The sequence below is a fragment of the Clinocottus analis genome, unplaced genomic scaffold, assembly GCF_023055335.1.
Source record: "Clinocottus analis isolate CAN_PGR_092001 unplaced genomic scaffold, fCliAna1.0.p SCAF_17, whole genome shotgun sequence".
Lineage (NCBI taxonomy): Eukaryota > Metazoa > Chordata > Actinopteri > Perciformes > Cottidae > Clinocottus > Clinocottus analis.
The window spans coordinates 7,614,803-7,637,026 of NW_027175898.1; the positions used below are offsets into that span (position 1 = coordinate 7,614,803).

The window sequence follows — 22,224 nt, forward strand, 5'->3', positions numbered from 1 at the left end:
TTGTTCTATGTGGAAATGATGCCATGTATTCCAAAGAGAATGTCTTCAGGATAACACCAAACTCAATCCATGACGATAAACAACCTTTATCATCCTATTACCTAAAATAATACAACATATAAACATTGTGTCACTCAATTCTCTGAATTAATGACACATAATACCCTTATTTTTGCCAGGTTAGAATAAACCTACACATTTTTCTTACAGGAGGCACATTCAGTTGTTTGTTTCCTTGTTAGTTATTCAACGTCATTCCATTATTGTGTTATTATGACACATCTCACAGGGCTTTTAATTGTATAAAAATCAGGGAATCTGTTTATATAAAAACTGAAAAAAATGACCATGGAGTCCATAAATCGAGATAAAGAAAAATATGTGCTATTAGTATGTACCAAATACGTTTTGGCCTACATTACATGTATTGTGTCGCCATCAACAGGACGCCAAAGGAACTTCAATCAGAGGCCATTAAAATAGATATCATACCAATTCAATTCAGTGCAATGGAGTTCGCCCAGCCAGCTGCATAAGGTTGGTGCATGGATTAGATCGTGTAAAGCTTTGCTATATTGTAGATTTGAATGGCCTAAATTCGCTTTAAAGCCTAACGTTACATCCTAGTCACTCCACGCAGCAGACCATTTATGCAGGAGATACAAGTTATGAATAATGATTAACTTCAGTACATATTGCACCTAAATATTTAGTCCTCTCTATTAAATACTGACATTCTCATCTATACTGTTGATGGCATAAAGCCCTCATAATTCCTACTGCAACAAAAAAACACTAGAGGGCGATAGCAACTGTATAATTGCACAAATTGTTCAGAGTACTGATGGGCCTCTTGTCCAGTCGGCGTACAGCGTTGAGAACTTGTCAAGCTAAAAAAACACAGGAAAAAGGGTTATTTCGCTTAAAAACCAATGAAGCAACAAAAGTGCAGACACGCTAACTATATCCAATGTGAACAGTATTTATTTGTTGTAATTACTTTTCAATGAATAATACAGGAACATTTAATTAAAACGGATTCTATCAGACATATATTCTATTATACAAATGAAATAAATTAATATTCCATTGTTTTATTTTGAAGGCCCTGACCGGAAGCTCGGTGTGTGGCTCTGTCTAGCTTGAAAGGGTTATCGTTGGGATAGGCCATAACAACCACCCAACAAGGCGTCGTGCTACTATGGGGAAATACCGAACCGAACCGAGAATAAAAACGGTGTTGGTTTAGTTAAGAGTCCAGATAAATGCTGGAAAATCGCCGGAAAGTCGCCGCAAGTGGAAATGACCGCATATTAGGGATCAAATGTGGACCTTGACGTCGAGCCGTGCGTAATGATCAGAGTTGGAAAAAAAGAAGGTGTTGAGCTGCATTTTTTTTCTCTCTCTCTCTCTCTCTCTCTCTCTCTCTCGCTCTCTCTCTGCCTGCCTGCCAGGGACAACTTGGGTCGGAGTACTGTCTGAACTACGAGGTGCTACGGATTGATATAATGCCCACGGAGCTCTCCACTTTCTGGTAAATATGTTCGAGCGCTTGCTTTTCAACAGTTGCGTCGCATCCTGCTCCAAGTGCATGTCTGTTTCTGAGGGGTAACGTTGAAGTCGAAGCGACACAGCGGAGATAGCTTACCCTAGCCTCCGAGGATATGCTACTAATTACAGGGCTGTGGTGAATGTGACTCCCCTCGCCAGGCAGTCGCTGAATGTTTGGACATTACTGACCATTTGCATCAGCTGAGATAAACCACTCTCCTGGTTTTTCCTCTTACACGCACTTTTAACCCGAGCTTCCGCTGTGCAGCGGTAGCCACCAATAGCTCAAAGAGCAACAATAGCTCCGCGTAAACGTAAGGCTAACAAAGCCATTACAAATGATTGATTTCTTTATACACTGGTTACAGGGGAGAAAGGGATGGGGGCGGCTATTCTTCCGTTTTGGGGAGTTCATATCGGTAGAAAAGTTCGGGATGTATTTGCATTTTAACTTTGCGGATCAACCTACATGTTGCTGTTCATTGCCTCTGTGTCAGATAACGGTATTTGTGATAGTTTTGCATACTGTGGCAACATATGCCATCATATATTGTAACCCATAGGCTACTTGTAGAGTAGGGTTTATTGGTGTGGAAAAGTCATATCGTACTTTCCTTCAGCCTATATATTTAGAGATCCCCAATACATACCCTTACGTATTCGTCCAACCCACCCAAATGATGATGTTTGCATTGCATCACGTCGGGTTTTCTCTAACAATGTATTTGATATGTGTTGGTACCACCATCTATTAAAGTGGTGAGGAGCCATATGCACATGTGATAATCCTGTAGTAATCCCATTGAAACGCTGGTTAGAGACAGCATTGTTTACACCCTGCCTTCCTCTGAAAGTCAACCTGTGTCTTAATGATTTTTTTCATTCGTAAAAAAGTGTATTCACTGCTCTCCTCAGCATTTAGGTTTGTCATTTCACCAGGTTAAGTATTTGTGTCAGTGCTCCAAGCCAATAATGACATGTAATTACTGGAGTTTCATGCTCAGAAGTCCATGACTGGCATGAAAAGCTGTGAGCTGGCAAGTACTTGCCACAGAGTTACTGAATGAGCTGGACTTTGGCCCGAATGCTGTTTACCCAGGCCTGTTGTGTTAAGAACTCAATGAGGAGCATTGACAACTCACTTAAAATAAGCACTTATTGTTTCCTGAGCTGCCATTCATCTGCTGGAGGTTGACTGACAGGTTGTGTTTGCATGGTCTTTACACACTTAACATTTCTTTATTGTAAAGATGGCCAGTTGTTTTTCCAGCTCACCTATGATATTCATCCGTTGACTCTTTATTATTGCAGGTATCCTCATGTTTTCACCCAAAGATCTAAATGAAATAACATATTGATTCAGATGGACTATCTTGTATGTTAAATACTTTTGTGTGTGAGGGCCTCCAGAGCAATAACAATTATCATCATCTCACAACAAGATAGTCTGTGAAATGCTAAATATGCAGCACCACGGTCCATACTGATGGTTGACGGGCTAATCTAGAGGCTGCCCACCATGAGTCATCATTGTGAAGACTTTTGTTTACTCTATCTGTCTCTGTCATGTCAGTGTGTCGCTGTTTCTAGCCTGTTCTGATTCCTGTAGTTTCCTGTAGCTCTCCTGGCAGATTCTGTAATCAGTCGAATGGCCTGATTAACTGTTATACTGATTGACCTGATTGGCAGAAACACTGCAGAGGTAAGCAGTCTTCTCTGCCACTACATCTTCCCTCAACTATCATTTCAGACAAAATATGACATGATTGTTATTTAAAAAGAGCAATTCATTTGGTTTTCTCCACTTGTGGACCATATTTCATTTGCTAATCTTGCTGTGAGATGCACGCAGGCACGTCAATACCACAGAGGTCACTCTGTTAGGAAGTTCTGGTTTTAGCTCAACCGCTGCATTGCTTATTATGTTCCTTTTTGAGCACCTCTGATTGTATCAAATATCCAAAGAGTCAAGCGGTCTATAATTACTGTCTGAAGCCGTGCTTGTTTAACAAAGCGCAATCTCCAAGTCTCCAAACAGGGCATTTAAAAGCTTCTGTGTCAGCAAAACATTTTAGTTTTTTTGTTGTTATAGGGTTATATATATTTAAAGACCCACATTACAAGGGATTAGTTAACACACTTGGATTGTATTTTTGTACCAGATGGACAAGGCCTGCATCTTTACATTGTATACGAGTCAAGAAAGTCAATTATCTATGCTTCTTCTGGGATCAGTGTGACAGGACTTCATAAGATAATAACATGTCAGTAATACACTAATACAAATTTAATGTTGAAGAAATTATATTGAAGAGCTGTGTTTTTGAAAGCTTTGACACATTTAGAGCACTTTGCAGCTACGGTGTCATTCTAGACTGGGAAGTGTTTGGGGAGATGCATTTCGGTATCTCTACAGTTGCTGCTCTTACTTTCTCGCCTGACTGTGATACTGGCACAGTGATTGCTCCTCTTCAGAAGATTAGGGGCTATGTCATTGAGCCTAACAAAGAATACTGTCAAAAGTTTGTAATTGTATTATTTAATTCATAGGAGTCACAGTGGGACCAATCAAGAGCACAGCGCCCAGGTGTCTTTGTGCCATTTGAACAAAGCAGTTAGGTCTTTAGATTCGAACCGTTATAAAATTACCAAAGAAAGGTATGAAAGTTTCTCAATCATCTGCTACATTGCCCAAGTAATTTATCACATTACTTTCAATTGTTCGAGTCTTGTCATGCTGTCCTAGCTTCATTGCAGCTGTCGCTTTGATTCAAAATGTTGCCTGTGTGTTTTATTAGCAGAGCTTTAGTTAAGTGGATGAGTTGTAAAAACCTGCTTTGAAATAATAAGAACAGGCTCTTGAAATTTGGCGTTGCAGACAGGAAAGCAGATCCAGATACCTACCGCTTCCTCTTTCTCTAGCTGTGATGAGGACATCCACATAAATGATTGATAAGGTGCCTTGACTGTCATTTGAATAATACATCGGTCCTGTTCTTGTGCCAAGCAGTTTTGTATGGTAATGTTCTCTGGGAGACTGGAGTTCTGTCTTTTAACCCTCTGCAAGTGGCTAATTTAAATAATATAAAATGATCCAAGCAACTGAGGCAAGGTGAGCAGCCGTTTGAAAGGCTGCATATGTCTCTGTGTATGTGGGAAGAGATAGGTGGGGGCAGGGAGTGTCTCCTGTCACCTCTCATTAGGGCCGTATAGTCCAGCTTGGCCAGCGTCTGCTTCCCCCCCAGCCTCCGTCTGTGGCCTTGCCCTCCTCTGCTCCCATTCTGAACACAACAGAGCAGCACGCTGTTTCAGTCAAAACTGCTGGAAAGTGTTTTAACGTTGATAGATTGTGGCATATATGCTAAATATTGAACAGTGTGAGTCAGGTCTCAAGAAAATAGCGGTCTCTTAATTTTTGCTTTGAGAAATTCTGCACTGCAGTTCAAGTTAGATTTGGTTCCCTCATTTGAATGAGTTAACGCTGTGAGTTTGCCTAGCTGGGAATCAGCGTGTTGTTCAATTGATGTGTTGGTTGCTTTGTTTTATTCTGCCTCTGCTGTGCTCCTTAGAGGATCCCCCGCCCCCTTTAGTAAACAAGGCGGTATGTATCTCAAGGGCTGCCTCCTCACTCCTCCATATTCATATTCAAATTCAATTTCTAATTTTGTCCAAATGAATTCCCTGTGAAGATGGAGCTTATTTAAAGCAGTCTAATGAAATAAAGATCAACCACATTTTTATTGGAGTGCTCTAGTGTGACTGCTCGGTGACTATTTGTGTGTGTGGAGTAACAGGCTGTGGTTTTCCATTGAACCCTTGGGAGGCTGTAGAGTGCTGCTCTAAAGGGGCAGACACAATGATTTATTGGTAAAGTGGGCAGGAAAAACTAGCAGGCTGAAACAAAACAGATCTCCTGTCACACTATAGTTCTCCATCTCACATTAACTATATAAGAAATATATATGCCATTTATATTGAGCTATTTAAATGCAAGAGCAATGATAATTGCATATAAAAGTCACTAAATAATGCTTTTTAAAGGGCATATTAATGCAACGATAACCATAATGTAAGTGCTATAAAACAATGAGACGCTGTCCCTCTATTTTGCAAAATCATACAAATATGTTTTTTTTATCTTAAGTGTACTTGCTGGTAGAAATGAAGTTGGATATACTTGGTTTGTAATTAATATTCTGATAATTAAGGGCATGCTTAATTAATGAGGTGCCCTGCTTTCTGTTAGGTTGTAGCAAGTGACACTACAAAGGAGAGAGTGGAAAAGTTACTGCGTCCCTGGTGCCATGAGTGGCGAGGGTAAGCTGAGGGGAAATGGCCGTATGGAGCTATGTGATCTGTTGCACAGCATATTCTGTTAATTTGACTGAATAATCAAAATAATTTGTCCTGTAGAATTGGTATTGCGTTAATACTCAGAAACAACATTTTTCACAGAGAAGTTTTGACTTGTCATGGCAGGAACAGTACAGGTGTTACTTATTATAATAACGATGTCTCTGGTGTACTCAAGTGTCCCAGTAAGCCTGGCAATGTGTTAATAAGCCATCATGCATTATACCACGACCTTGAAACTGAAGAAGCAGACATCTTTCTTCTTAATTATTTACATACAGATTTATCCTAATGTAAACTGTTAATCAGTGGAAAAAGGCATGTTTATACACGTTTATTGGACAAAATAAACAGACAGCAATGTCTGTTTTTGTCTTATGCATAATAATGAAACACCTGATATATCGAAAGTATTTCGTCCTGTATAAAACTCCAATATCCTACATCGCCCACCATGCCCTGATATTAATGGGAAATGCCACGTATACTACTGTATAAACAATGACATGGCGAAACCGCTGACACTTGACACATTTGTATCAGCTTAAGGTATATATTGTCTTACTGAGCTCCCCCATATCACATGATGGACTAAGATTGCGATCACATTTTCCATCAACACGGCTCTGAAGCACTAAAAAAGAGTTTCACTGAACACACAGGTCATTGCAGCTATTCTATGCTAACTAAAGTAGTAAAGCTAGCTACGTGACATTTCAACTCAAACTAACCCTTTTATACCCAGTCACACACCGCAGGCACAAAATTAGGTTGGAGTGTCTTGCTGTTATTATTAGTGAATGGGTTGTCTCTGTAGGGTAGCGGCTAGTACTGTTGCTTCACAGCAAGAGGGGCTGGGGTTGGATCGCGGTGTGGCAGGTTCTTCTGTGTGGAGTTTGCATGTTCCCCCCGTGTCCTCTGGATTCTCCGGCTTCTTCTCACAATCCAACGACATGCAGCTTAGCTTAATTGGACTCTAAATTGCCCGTAGGTGTGAACGTGACTGTGAATGGTTGTCTGTCTCTATGTCTGCCATGTGATGGACTGGCGACTTGTCCAGGGTGAACCCTGCCTTCTCCCATCGACAGCTGGGATCGGCTCCAACGACCCTAAAACAGGATAAGCGGTGTGGATAATGGAATGGAATGAGTTGTCACTAAAATTGTAGTATTCATTAGACTACAAATATCCAAACTACTAAAAGGGACCACATGAGCAAAGGCTGAGTGAGTTGTACCTTCCTTTGAATGTCACTGTACATCTGCATTAGATTTGTTGTTGACTCTCAGGCAGAGTTTCCTGAGGGCCGAGCAGAGGAAGCCTTTGTTAACCCAAGTCAGCGATGAAGATTTGAGATAGAAGCTTGTACGCATTCTTCAGATAAAGACTGCCACTCTAAAAAAAGCCTCCTCATCACAATAATTTGTAGCATTTCAGGCCTGTAAAATGGCAAAGGCCTTTATGATTCATGATTGCACATCAATCAATGGGGCTGAAACTGTGTAATAGATAGTAATAGGTGTCCCTTTGTTCCGCTTCCTTAACACTAACGCCCCTGGCCATTCATTATCTTTAACCAAGTCCAAACAGTCCAAACTCATCATGCAGCAATCCCTGTGAGATGTTAGTCAGCAACATTTTAAAACGCATTCACTCTTTGACTTAAACATCTGTTTAACTGTTCTTTCCATCCTGTTTCTTCTTCCTCCCTCCAGGTATGGCAGGCTGGACCCCGGGCTCTGAGAATCCGTGCCTAACCCACGACTGAGGATTGAGAGGAATACGTTGTCTGAGCAGAATGACTCAGCAGGAGGGGGGACCCCCAAATAGCAAGTGAAGAGAAGTGAGGATGGGTGCTAATGGATCCAGCTATCCACACTCATGCTCGCCACGCATAGGGGGAAATGCACAGGCACAGCAAACTTTTATAGGTAGGTGTTTTGTCCGTGGTTTAATTGAGTGTCGTCATCGATTGCACAGTCAAAACAAAGTCAGCTCTGATTAGACTATTCTGCCTGCTTTCATGAGAACTATTGGTGCAAGAGGTGGATATATTTGTGCATGAGAGCACTTTTTGTGCATTTGTGCATGAGAGCACAAAAAACAATGCTCCTACTTTTCCCTGCCATATGGCTTTTATGAAGTATTCAGAGAGGCAGATATGCAAATAAACTTGTGTCCAATGTGGGTGGTTAACCAAAATCACATGAAGTATTCTGCTGTCAGAGTTTAAAAGTATCTTTCACCAAAAAAAAGTACTAGCCTTGCAGTCTTGTTCTTCATGGCTTTGTTGTTTCCATGTGCTTGTGGTATGATGTCATCATTATAAGGCTGCTGGCTATTTAGACTGGATGGGAACTAATCGGCTGTCGTGATTTTTGTCCCTGGGACCAGCTTTAGGCTGCTTGTTAGACTGTCACATTGTTCTACTGAATAACATGACATGCAGTCTGAGACCTTTTGCTTTTGTTTCACTTTTAGCAGTGTTGATATCACTGTCAGAGAGCCTTGTTGTACTAACTAGCTTATTTCTGTCTGTTTGACATGCGTGTTGTATTGTTTGAGTGTGTGTGTTACTTTGCACACAGGTGTATGAAGTCACTCTGTATTGCTTATATTTAAGTAGGGCTTTTCATAGGTTGTTAGAGTTCACGGTTTATTATGAGGCATGTTAGGAGACTTAGCTGATACTCCTAAATGATCAACTGTTGGAGTCTTTCTAGGTTATGGTCTTTAAATCTTTCAATAAGCCCTCAGTACCAGAGGGTTTGGACAACTGCTTCAGTGATGAATTGAAATACATCTGTCAATAATCAAAACATTTTTACTTCACTTTCTGAATGACTTTGGTTCTGAGCTTTTTTGTAGAGTCTTCTTAAACGTGAAAGTATTGTTTAAGGCGCCAAATGATCTCTGTAGCCCTTTAGAGACCCACGAGGTTTACGCTCAGCAGTTGCTTGTTTGAGCTGGCCTGGGCCAGGGATGATTCACAGTGTATGATTACTATTTGAGTCACATTGATAGATGCTGAAAGAAGGGCATGAAAAGAGGATCTCCTTGGCAGCTCTTCCTCTGACTTGTGTCGTACGAGTCCTGTCTCTCAAGCCAAACATGACTGCTATTTAGTGTAATTGATTGGCTCAAAGGATGTGAATGGGCCCAAATTAATTGAAAACTACAAAGCAGGACAAAGTCTTCATTGAGCTATGGTTCAGCGCAAAGTCTTCTCTGCGCTGAACCATAGTTTGCTCTTAAACAAAACATAAAGGTATATTGTTTGGGTGTTTTATTTCTGCTGTTGAACTAGATCCAAATGCTTTGGTAGTGTGTATTTGGCCTGACAGAGCTGGCCACACGACAGAGGTGCTAGAGACAGAACGTGTTTTCAGCAGTCTGTCCTCAAGTGGTGTAGGGCTTATGAACTATGTCTCATGTTGTAGTTATTTAAAAAAGATAAGGGGTTTCTTTATATCCAGAATGTGTTACACTTTTAGATTGTTTGAACACAAATTAAAGTTTTTATGATGTGGGTTTATTTCAGGGACCTCATCCTACTCACAGCATGGATATGGCTGGGAGTCGAAGCTATACAGTTTGGAGCACGGACATGAGCGGCCCACCGACAGGAAGAAGAAGAGCCTCGGTCTGGCGACCCTCAAACGGAGGTTCATCAAAAGGAGAAAGTCCAGCCGTTCAGCAGATCATGCACGGCAGATGCGAGAGCTTTTGTCAGGGTGGGACGTACGGGACACAAATGCCCTGGTGGAGGAATATGAGGGAACAGCAGCACTCAAGGAGCTAAGCTTCCAAGCCAGCCTCGCACGTGCTGAAGCACCTAGCTTGCACCGGGATTTGGCCGCCCTCTACCAGCACAAGTACTGCACTGATGTGGACCTCATCTTCCAAGGTACTTGCTTCCCGGCTCACCGGGCCATCCTGGCTGCCCGCTGCCCCTTTTTCAAGACTTTGCTGTCGTCATCCCCTGGCTATGGAGCAGAAGTTCTCATGGACATTGAGACCGCTGGCATTGATGTGCCCATGTTCTCTGCCCTACTTCACTACCTGTACACTGGGGAGTTTGGGGTGGGCGGGGCAGAGGATACCAGGCTGCAAAACGTGGATGTACTCGTTCAACTCAGTGAGGAGTTTGGTACACCCAACTCCCTGGAAGCTGACATGAAGGGCCTGTTTGACTACATGTGTTACTATGACGCTCTGCTCAGCTTCTCTTCCGACTCTGAGATGATAGAAAGCTGTAATGAGCGAGGTGCTGTGGCTGCAGCATCAACAGTGAGCTCAGCAGGCGCCGGGACCCCAGACGAGGACCTGCGGGCTCATAAAGCTATCCTCTCGGCACGTTCTCCTTTCTTTAGAAACCTTTTGCAGAGGCGCATCCGCACGGGAGAGGAAATGACAGAGCGCACATTGCAGACACCAACCCGCATAGTGCTGGATGAGTCCATTATCCCGCGTAAATATGTGCAGGTTATTCTCCACTGCATGTACACAGATGTGGTGGAGCTCGGGCTGGTGCTGCGGGGCAGCCCCTCAGCGGGCAGCCTTGGTGAGGTGCAAGCCCTGGTGGCTGGGGGCCGTGGAGCAAGCACACGCACGGAGGAGGCAATGGAGCTGTACCACATCGCTCTATTCTTGGAGTTCAGTATGCTTGCACAAGGTGAGTCATAATTATATTTATATTGCACATGCATTTGCACAAGTTAACAGTACTTGACAAGATGAAAAAGATTTTGTTCTAAATGGACTAAATCCACGTTGTCCATACTTGGTGGTGCTTGTGAGTGCGGCTGGGCAAAATTACCTTCAATTCGAGACTTGTTATCAGGTTGACCTTTCACCATAAATGTCAATATTTTCAATGCATTACTGCATGTATTTCCCCTCATATATGTTGGTCCGCTATATAACAGTTCAGGGTAACTTAAAAATACTGGACTGTTGATTGATTTGTCCAGCTGTACGTAAGAGCAATGTCTGCCCCACAATTTAGTGTGGTTTGATTTATTAATAATGTGTCAAACTGACTAAATGACTCTCAGTAGGGTTTAGTTAGCAGCTTGGACAAATTGTTATAAAACTGCGATTATGTAGTTGCATAGTTTTTACCTTGAATTAAAAGGTTAATTTGTCAGTCCACTAATTATAGTGTCAGTCTCTGTGGATAAAGTAATAAGAGTTGAATTTTTTTGTAAATTATGGCCTTGAATGAATCAGGCCTACTTAAAGCTCTCCCTTTATGCATAATGTTTCTGACCCTCATTGTATTAATATTCCACCTTTCATAAAACTGCATTATGCATATGTCAGTTGGCATATGTGCAATATATCATTGTGCAGACCAGGCTAGTTAAACAGCTTGACTGACTTTGATGGGTGTTTGAGCTTCGGCTGCCAGTAACAGATTGATATAAGATGGAGGCTTTGTCTATATCTCCTGGGGCAGACAACTTACTGTCTGATACATGCGGCGCCTCAGAACTGCTGTCAACACTTTGTCACAAGTCCAACTTTACCCGGATGACACTGTCTTTCTAACTTTTGCCACTGTTTCAGACTGACCCCAGTAACATGGCAAAGGTTAAAGCCCTTGTTTGACATGACATGAGCCAGTCACTTTGTCACTCTCACCTTCTCACGAGTGACATGTCTGAGCGCTGTGAAGTTTCTAACACACCTAACAAAGCTCCTCTAAAATCATAATAACCTTTGCAAAATGCAATACTTGTAGAAGTCTTTTATACATTTGCACAAAAGGTGCTGCATTTGTCCTGCCTGTCAGGACTGTGTGGATCCAGAGAGCTTTATGACTCAACACTGTTATCATATCCAATAACCATTTTTTCATTCAGAGAGCCACCATGATAGGAATTAGTTTGTTAAATATTGGAATGGTAATGTGTGACGCATTAAGCAATTTAAGCATGCATCTATCTTCACTGCCCCATACTGTGTACGGAAATCAAAACACTATTATTTTCACTTTCAAACAGCAAGTTACCGTACTATTCAACGTTTTCACAACACTGCAGTCTAGTAAAAGTATTGTATTGTGAGGCCAAATGTCCTTTTGGTGTTATTTAACTGATCGCCAGCATCTTGTTCAATTGCTTCTCATGAGGAGAGGGCACAAAAAAGTGTGAGCCAGTGCTCCTACTTTTTCATGCGTCCATTCCAAATGCTTTTGGTTGAAAATCTCTGAAGTTTTCAGAACGGCTGTGGTGACGCTAACTCATGCATTTATAAAACTTGGTTAGAATCCAATAAACTCTACAATAATGAGCATGCTTGTATAAAATCTGACAATAGCACAGGATTAGTTGTCGGCAGATGCTGAACTCTCTGTATCAATTAAGGGGCCAAAAATCTCTCTCTTTTCTTCTTTTTTTTTGAAGACCTCCGCAGTGATCTCGATAGTGCTGTACACTAACACCAGACACTCAGCTGGTTAGACACTACCTCCCACCCTCAAGCTCTAGTGTCGCTCTCAGGGTCACTCTGGCAGCTTAAGCCGACGAGCAGCTAAATAGTGTCATCCCCACACACCATCACCTCCTCTTCTTTCCCATCCCCCCTCTCAACAAGCCCTTACTTGAGGGGTATTTTTATCCCCTCTACTTCGTCTCCCACAGTGCTGCACCGCTCTAATCAGTTCCCATGAAACCACAATGTGGAATGTGGTGAGATGGTTTAGGTTTGCGTTGACCTGGAGTCATTGGTGAATTATTTTATGATCTTTTTGTCTATTTTGCAACCTTCAATAACCCTTTTTGGAGAATTTCACATTAAATTTTAAAAAAAAATCCTACAACCTCCAGGTGTCTAATCTGTGAGTTGATTCGGAAATCAGAAACATTGGTCTGTGCCCAGCCCAGTACTTCAGACATCAGTAGCTGCCGTGTCTCGTCATGAGGCAGCACAGAGGCTTGTGCCAGGGGTTTCACATGGAGAGAGCCCTCTGATCTGTCACACGGCCGTCCCCTTGTGTGCTCCTCAACTGCTACCGTCTGGCTGTGTGAAGTTTCAGCCCATGGAGTTTTTTTGGGGAGCAGTTGATCTTGCTGGCATTCTTCCTGATTAATTCTCAAGATGTGTATCCCTTTATGACTCCACCTCACTCAAATAGCAACCAATATTAAAAGCCTTATTAATTTTTCAAGTGCACCACAGAGATTAGAGCCAGCTAGTGTGGTTGCACTGTGGTACTCCCTCTCTCGCCATGCTCACTGACTGACCGGTGCTTTCAGTGCCCTGTCTTGTGTTTAGAGTGTGCTGACTGAAGTCCGGGTCCTTGAGTGATCATCAGACATGATTTACATCCACAGGCTTGTTTACAGGCCATTGAGTGCTGTTGATGATTTAAGTGGCTTTGGAGACTGTGCGCTCCATAAACAACGAGCTCCAAATAGCAACAGCAAGACGAAATGCATATGTCCTCCAAAGTTAATGTAGTTTAAGCTGGCTGTTGCTGCTCCAACTTTTGTGTTATATTCTTGTCGACTCGGCTCTAGTGAATGAGGTATACCACCCGTGGAGAGATGGGGAGGCGGGATAGTATTAGATATAATGCTGATTCTAATCTCTAGCTCATATTAAAAGTGCTGCATTTTAAAAGGCTGGCTGTCGCTGTGAATTATAATGGACTAACACAGAGCAGAGCGGTTTGCTTTCCCGGGCCACTGGTCCCAAGTGGGGAATTGTCTGCCTTTTTGTGCGTGTGTGTGCGTGTCTGCTTTTCAGAGAGGGTAAAGATGCAAAGGTGAAAGATTGACGTGAGCAAAAGCACTTTCTAGAAGACGGTGGTGGAGACAGAGGCACAGATGTTGTGAATCCATTTCCTCTTTCAGTCTGTTTATAGCAGATAAAAAAAAGCCAAAGTGCCTCGGTCCACATTTCAACTTAATCTGTCTTCTTAACGATGCAGGAGTTGGTTTTAAAACACTGCGGGTGTCTGCTTTACATTCTGCTAACTTGCTATTACAACTTTAAGACGCCCAAAAGAAGAAGTGCATCATAAATTTGTGTATCCATACATGTGCACCTACATGATTGTTTACGTGTGTGTGTGTGTGTGTGTGTGTGTGTGTGTGTGTGTGTGTGTGTGTGTGTGTGTGTGTGTGTGTGTGTGTGTGTGTGTGTGTGTGTGTGTGTGTGTGTGTGTGTTTATGTGTTCATCCTCAAAATGTGTAAGTTATGCTTAGAAAGATATGAAGCTTTGTATTCAAAAGCATTGCTGGAGCCATCCCTCTTAAGTCTGGTGTCCAGTTTCCCAGAGTGTATGTTCAAAGTGGTGGTTTGGGGGCGGAAAGGCAGCTTAGATCCTCTACTTCAAGATAAGAGAAGCATTTCCCAGTGGAGCCTTGCTACTAGCCAAACTATGAGCTGATGGACAGGACGGCCTGGAATGAGGAAGTAGGCAAGCTTGTGTCACAGTTCAGAGCAGCTTTAACTGGACGTCAGTCAGTCCGGCTTTATCTCGATGGATGTCCATTTTGTATTTAACGATATGTAGGCTGAAAACAAGATGTGTTGGGATTTGGCATTTATAACTTGACCTAGCCAATCATATGTTAAATTGAGTGGACGGACGTTAGGGCTTAAATGGATCCTTTTTAAGAATATGTGTAAGTTTGAGTACCGGAGTAGGCCGAATTTTCATAAAGTAGCTTCTTTTTTTCATGGCTAGAGCAGCACGTACATAATTCCCAAAGTGTTCTGTGGCTTTTTAATGCATTTTTGAATTATGCACACAAGTGTGTACACTATTGCGAAGTGTGTGTGTGTGTGTGTGCCTTTGCACTGGCAGCACATTTCCTCAGGCTGCTGTGTTTACTTATCACCATTAAGAGGAGGCAGCTTGAGACTGAAACACATCAAGGTATCAAAGGCATTTATGTGGGTTGGTGTGTTACAGAGTTAAACCACTGCCTGCTGTTCTGGTATGTGCTCTGATTTAGGAAACGCAGCGAGGAGGATGTGGGGGCTAGTAGAGGGTGACTCCCTGGGTCACTGACTACAAGTCAAAACTACTGATGGTCTGGCAGCGGCTGCAGAATTACCGCTTGTATTCCAATAACTTTTCCGTTAAATCCTTCTCTTGTATTTCTTTTCTTGAAACTTTTATGAAGTATTATATTGCTGTTTCTTTTAACATGATACATTTGTGCCCATGAACACACAGGCTTAAATATCAAGATGTAAATTGCTTATCTATCTCATTGGCTCTCACAGGTTGTGAGGACATTGTTGTGGAAAGCTTGTCTCTGGACTCACTCGTCCCCATCCTGAAGTGGAGCTCCCAGCCATATGGCTCCAAGTGGGTCCACAGGCAGGCCATGCACTTCCTCTGTGAGGAATTCAGTCAGGTTGTCACTTCAGATGTTCTCTACGAGCTTGGCAAAGAGCACCTTCTCTGCGCAATTCAGTCTGACTACCTTCAGGTAAGGAAACAGAACATCGTTTCATCTGTCAAGCTGTCACCCGTAATGACATCTCACAGTTTGGAAGTGAAGCGTGAAGTTTCAGTAATGGGTGCCTGACATGTTCACAATGACTACTGCTTGGTAAAAAAAAATAGTAGAGTAAACACAGAGATAAATTAACAGAATATATGTGACACACACGCACAACACTCAAGGTCAACATGATGACGAGTAACACCGCTCCCTGTAGGGGAAATACCTTCAAACCATGAACCTAATCAAAGCTGAACTGTCATCTGCCTTGCCAAGCTACTCGGGCGTCAGACCAGATGGTTGAGGTGTTGAAATCCAACTACACAAACAAACCAACCAGGCCTGCGCTTTGCTAGGACACCGCCTGAACATATTGCATTTTCACCTCATCCTCATTAAACAGCTCTCCAGTTTTGTTCTCGACAATGTCTAACCTTGTCCTAATAATACTTTTGTGTCTTTCTTTCTTTCTCCCTGTCCTATATCTCTCTCTCTATCTCTGTGCCTTGGTCTCATTTACAGGCGAGCGAACAGGACATTCTCAAGTATGTTGTTAAGTGGGGCGAGCAGCAGCTTATTAAGAGGATGGCAGACAGGGGTAAGATAATACACTCTATAATTACCCTCTGAGCAGCCCCCCTAATGGCTCTGAGGAAATTACCCACTTACCAGAGCCTCCAAATACACTTAAAAGCATTACTGAAAGGCACCAAACTTTACCCTAAAAAAAGTGTCCTGATAGTGATTGGTCATGTCATTGTGTGCTCTGACCTCGTAAGCGATTGTTTTCTGTAGGATTTCTTTTCTAGGTTGTTGGTCATCATATTGTATGGGCTGGCGACCTGCTCTTAGGAAGCTGCACCACACAGGAAGCAACGCAATATATATCCATCATTTGTTAAATCAAACTTTCCTGAACAATGTGAAAAATAGCCAGCAGGTTCACGGTTATATGCATAATATTAAAGCTGCTAATGGCTGCTACTGTTCTTATTTATTCAGAGCCAAACCTTTTGAGCGGCACAGCCCACAGCGTAAACAAGAGGGGAGTGAAAAGGAGGGACCTGGATGTGGAGGAGTTAAAGGAGATCCTCTCTCCCCTCCTGCCCTTTGTCCGAACTGAGCACATCTTACCTCCCAACAGTGACGTCCTTGCTGACGCGGTCAGTACTGCCCGTCTACCTTTTCCAGCTGCTGTGTGTGTGTGTGTGTGTGTGCGTGCGTGCGCACCGCCAAGTCATTGTGACCTTCATAGACTAAACATTGATCCACATTCTTCACCCCTGTTCACAGCTTAAAAGAGGTTTGATAAGCACCCCTCCCTCAGACATGCTGCCCACAGCTGAGGGGGGGAAAGCCCATGCCTGGTTACGACAGAAGAACGCTGGCATCTACGTGCGTCCCCGCCTCTTCGCTCCTTATGTAGATGAGGCTAAGGTAAGGCTCATTCACTACTGATTAATTTGCACTCTAGATAAAGCAGGAAGCAGTGGATTATTTGTGTCCTTTTTTGCTAACATCAAAGAGTAGAAGCTCTGTGAAGAGGGGAAATTTGTGCACCAGTTCATAGCTCAGATATGAAAAATCATCCATGCCCAGTTGTTGCTATGCATACTCACCGTTTTTAATAGCTGCCTCCATCACTTGACTGAAATTCATTTTATGTCTATTTGCACCCTTTTCCTAATAACTTATATGGCTTCCCAGGGCAATGAATATTTATGAACATTTCCCTAGACCAGAGAGAGTCATTATTAAATGAAGTGTCAATCAAGTACAAACCCTCTCAGTGTCCTTGAGTTGCACATATGAAGTTGTGGTCTAACTTGCCATCTCTCGCCTACCTGCCCCTTAGTCTGTGCTTGATGAAATGATGGTGGAGCAGACAGACTTGGTGCGCTTGCGATTAGTGCGCATGTCCAATGTCCCAGACACACTCTACATGGTCAACAACGCTGTGCCTCAGTGCTGTCACATGATCAACCACCAGCAAATGGCAAGCAGCTCAACCACAGCGCCATCGGTTGTGGCCAATGAAATTCCAGGTAAGAATTATTTTGAGAAATTACAAGATAGTAACAGAAACTGGTTCTCATGTCACCAAACGAAGTACGCTTGAAACGTTATGATCAAAAAATGAAGCATCCGTCAATGTATGTGTTTGTATTGTGGGCATCTTTCAGTGCCTCAGCTGTCTGTGGTGAAGGAGATGATCCGGAGGCTCCAGGAACTGAGACACACAGAACAGGTCCAGAGAGCGTATGCCCTCAATTGTGGTGAAGGTGCCACCGTCAGTTATGAGCTGCAGCTGCGGGTGCTGAGAGAGTTTGGTCTGGCAGACGGAGCCACTGAGCTTCTGCAGGTTCGTAGAAAGCAGAGTTTGTTCCCAGGGGTTTGAGAGGTGATGAGATGCTGTGGCTGGGATACTAACGGGGACGCTTGTGCTGAGGACACAGACGGACCTCAGTAATGCAGCATATACAGACCTTAAACAACCCCAGGCAGACAAATCTTAAGGAAATTCTTCTAAAAAGCTTTGTCAGCACCACAATGGACATAGCTTTTTATATCTTATGTTTTGTTTTTGTGTTTTCAGAACCCGTACAAGTTTTTCCCCGATGAAAGGTTTGGAGATGAGAGTCCAATTCTGGCTTTACGCCAGGTGGGTCGGTGTCGGGTAAACAGCAGCCCAGCCATGGATAGCATGTTCACAGAGCTAGAAGGGGTTGTTGGCTTTCACCCTCCCTTGCCTCCTCCACCTCCCCCATACCACCCCCCTGCCACACCCAGCCATGCTCAGCTGAAGGGTGCCTGGCGTCCTCGTGTGCCCATGCCGGCCCCTACCCGTTCCTTCTCCTATCCCTGCAACCGCACCCTGATCCAGCGCCATGCAGCTGCTAAGCATGGCAGCTCAGACTACTCCTCTGTGCCCAGGCCCCAGCCCCCAGACTGCACCAACCCGCAGGCTATGGGCCGAGCTTTGCTTTCTGACCAGCAAGCGGTGAGTGTGTGTGTGTGTATGTGTGTGCGTGTTACTTCCTAGAGTCTTTGTGCTATGATTTTGTTTCTTTAAACGCGGCTGCATGATTTGTGCCTGGGATCATCAGTTGCTAAATTGTCAGGTAACGTCACACATTTGTATCTGTTTTCCGATGCAGATGAGCATGGAGCCTGTTATGAGGGAGTTCATGCCTGACATTGCATTGGGTGTCTCTGTCATGTCCCTGAGGGAGCAGCACATGGCAGAGTTGGACCGGGAAGGTCCTCACGGCCCAATGGGCCCCTCAGTCCACCATCTGCCCCATGGGCCCTGCCCTTCTGCCCGCCACAGTCATGGCCACGGTCCTGGACATGGCCATTCATGCAAGAGACACGCTCCTGAACCCAAGCTGGAGGCGCAAGCCGAATTCCCTGACCTGTATGACTTCTCCTGTCGACCTGCAACCCCGACCTCCGCTCACCCTCTGCCCTCCTTTGCAGGACCAGACCTCTACAGCCACAGCTGCACTCCCTCCAGCTCTTATCCACCCCCCTACATTTCTGAATCTCAGTCCCAGGGCCGCCCGCAGGGACGGACTGCCCCAGACCCACTACGTCTGGATGTCCTTAGTATGACCTCTCAGAGGCATGATGGAGTCCTTGCCAGCCCCTCTGGGGCCCAACCTAGGATGGGACACATCCCAAGGGGGCGATCAAATGAGACAGATTTGACTCATGGATTAGGACATTTACGGCCACCCAGTGGAAACATGGACAGCTATGAGGAGAGGCACACGGGACCTAGAGATGCCCCGGAGGAGATGGTTCTAGCTGGGGAATCATTGGGCCCGGGGTCCCTCCAGCAGCCTCACAGGAACAGTGTCAGCGAGGAGATCGCCAGAGACCGCAGGTCACCCAGCAAGCCTGACTACCCTTATAAGAAATCTGCACTTTAACCCCATTTGAGAACCAGGGGTTGAGTTACAAAAAGGGAAAGCATGATGAGTGGCCGTCCATCACAGTGGATGGCAAAGCACTAAATGTGTGCCTGTGTGTGTGTGTGTGTGTGTGTGTGTGTGTGTGTGTGTGTGTGTGTGTGTGTGTTTGTGTTTGTTTGAGAGGAGCAGTATAAAGGTGTGGTTGCTATTTATTGGATCTGTCCTTTTGTCCTACCTCTATCACACTGTGCTTTCCATCACACAGTCAGAGTATGGAATGAGTAAGAGCTGTAGGGTAACAGTCGATGCTTGTAGTAATTGATCTCTGCAAGCCGGCCTCGTCCTGCTAGTTTAGAGGATGACTCTGGCTCGACTCGGACAGATTGCTCTCTTGAGTTTGATTGTAAAGAAAGAGTTCAGCGATATGCTGTGCGAGTCCTGCATGGGGAGGTCACAACAATAGATGTAGCAACAAAGATTACATTCAAAAGCTCTGTTGTCTCTTGATTGTTTTAGCATCAAATGGGGAGATGGTGGGATAGGAATCTCAATTTACACACGCGAACAATGGTACACAGTTTGGGAGAGAGAAAGTATTGTGAGAAAATCATATGTAAATACATCTGACTGTCTTATTTTCCTCCCATTTTTTTGTATTTCCATTTTTCCTGTAGCATGCCTATAGCAATCCACTTGACGACTAGTTTCCCACTCCTGGCCCTGGTTCTGCAGTGCTAATGAGTTAAGGGCCAAGATGTGGTCACACAAAGCAGGAACTGGATCTGACAGGAAGTAGGTCATTAGAGTTCGTCATTCTTCTGTTACCCAGTCTGATAATTGTGTCGGGGTTTACCTAGTACATGCTTTGAGTGTCGAGCATGGAGGCAGACACCTGGTGTTTTCAGAAGGCATGGGGTGGCAGGAAGGAGCACGAGCAGGCTCATTACTAAAATACCGTGAATATCGGGATGCCATGGCAACTGACGTACTGAGGACTTGTTGGTATTTCAGCTGAAACAGGTGTGTGTGTGTGCGCGTGTGTGTCTGTGTGCGAGGATAACTTTGTTACACACAGTTGTGTAGAGACAATCTCAGTACTGTACCCTCCCATGTTTAGTCAGGTCTGTGTTGGTACATATCAGTCAGATGAGTTCACCAGTCTTTACCAGAGTGTGCTGGTCAGTGAGCGAGAGCCTCCTGTTCTGTTTTTACAACAATAGCATTAAGTAATCAAATCTAAAGCCTTAATCGGTGCTTGGAATATTCAGTTTTAGCTACTTTTGTTGAATTAAGTATGATGTCATATCGCTACTCCTATTAATTGCTTATTTGACTGTTCTGTTTAATATGGACACATTAACTACCCTTTACCCAAATGCTAACATGTATATACATCAGACCTCCATCACACCACCCCATGCAAGATTGTAGACCTGCATAGTAAGTGTTGATACGATAAAAATACTGTTAAAGAGCCGCAACAGCTGTAGCTCCAGCACCATGCAAGTACACACACATAAAAGCCTGTTACAGCCAACAGCTGGCATACAACCTCACATACCAGTATCCTTGCACTGTAGGATCCACCAGTATATTATCTGAAGGGAAAAGGAACAAATGAATTTCGAACAAAAGGAATCTTCTATTGAAGAAAAGTTGGCGATAGCTGGCTCCTATGTCCAATGAAATTGTATATAATGAATTGAACTCCGTTCTGACAATTTTCTTATGGTTTTTATCACATTTTAGTGGTTGTTGAAGGTTTGAGTTTTTACTGTAGTGGACAACACTGTGTACTTGTCTTTGTCATGAAATCTCACTAAGAATGTGTGGTATAAAACATAAAGATTGTGTCCCAATCTATTTTGTTCCTAAATGTTACGCATTAGGGCAGTCTGTTCAATGTTGTAGGTGCTGTGGATTACAATGTTTGTAGCGATGTTTCTTTTCTTCCCTATTCTTTACTTTTAAAGTGACATGAATATGTAGAGGATCTGAAGATATTATTAGCTCTCTGCTTAGCAGTGATGAAGTTGCCAAGCAGAAAAATTCATTTTTCCATTTAGGTTGCTTCATGGGGAAAAAATGCAAAACTCCAGATTCCTCCCCATGTTCATGTTGGGTAGTTGTTTTATTTTCCAGGACAATGTTCCATTGAATAAAAGTCCTTGTTTTGCTCTTTGCTGTAGAGAAGTCAGTGCCTTCCCCGCCTGCGGCTGGGCTTTTATTGGAGAAGTGACTTTGATGTCTATGCAAGCTCTTTTCTACCAGCTTACCAGCCTGCATCAAATAGTCCTTTGAAATCTCATGTAGCTCGTTTTGTGTATATAGTGTTATTTAGCACCTTTTGGAATTGAACCATCTGAAATGTGTGATTGCTTGTGTTGAATTATAACAGGTACTTTGTACTTGTATGGTATCATAGAAAACATGTTTGTAGAGTGATATTAAGTTGCATTTAGTTTCACTGAATCTATTTTTCTACTGTCACCTCAAAAGGTGCTTAACAGTGGTCAACTTGGGCATCCTCAAAATAAACTGGTTTGATATTATGGAATTAATTTGATCTCAGTTCGGTTGTTTGTGCACTAGAAACGTGATAGCTTTATTTCGAACCTGAATTCATAAAACAGTATTTGTTCACATCACAAATTTGTTTTAACTGGTCGCCATCAAACAATTTAAACACACTGGTATTTAACTTGGTCATAACAAACTGGACATGTTCATGTGATGTACATAACATTGTAGCAATGTAACAATTGAATCTATTTAAAGCATACCGTGCTGAATTGTTTCAAGTAACATTCATTTGGAGCTTTAGCGTTAAGGCATTATTATACATCAATAAAAACAATCGGACATGAAACTCTCAGTCCAACAATTTCACTCCTTCACTTAAAGTAACAATCCACAGTAACAAGTCAGTGCAC

General features: G+C 43.3%; 1 protein-coding gene across 2 annotated transcripts; it reads left to right on the forward strand.

Annotated features, from left to right (window-relative positions):
• Window positions 1-1,161: 1,161 nt before the first annotated feature.
• btbd7 (BTB (POZ) domain containing 7) lies at window positions 1,162-22,148 on the forward strand. Of its 2 annotated transcripts, XM_068579637.1 has the most exons (12): window positions 1,162-1,534; window positions 5,798-5,868; window positions 7,620-7,835; window positions 9,446-10,579; window positions 15,151-15,359; window positions 15,897-15,972; window positions 16,377-16,537; window positions 16,668-16,811; window positions 17,230-17,419; window positions 17,558-17,736; window positions 17,971-18,375; window positions 18,533-22,148. In XM_068579637.1, exons 3-12 carry the CDS (start codon window positions 7,754-7,756, stop codon window positions 19,307-19,309), a joined length of 3,357 nt encoding a protein of 1,118 aa, XP_068435738.1. In that variant the 5' UTR covers window positions 1,162-1,534; window positions 5,798-5,868; window positions 7,620-7,753; the 3' UTR covers window positions 19,310-22,148. The 2 variants fall into 2 exon arrangements, with proteins under 2 accessions (XP_068435738.1, XP_068435737.1); XM_068579636.1 differs by lacking the exon at window positions 5,798-5,868.
• Window positions 22,149-22,224: the final 76 nt, after the last annotated feature.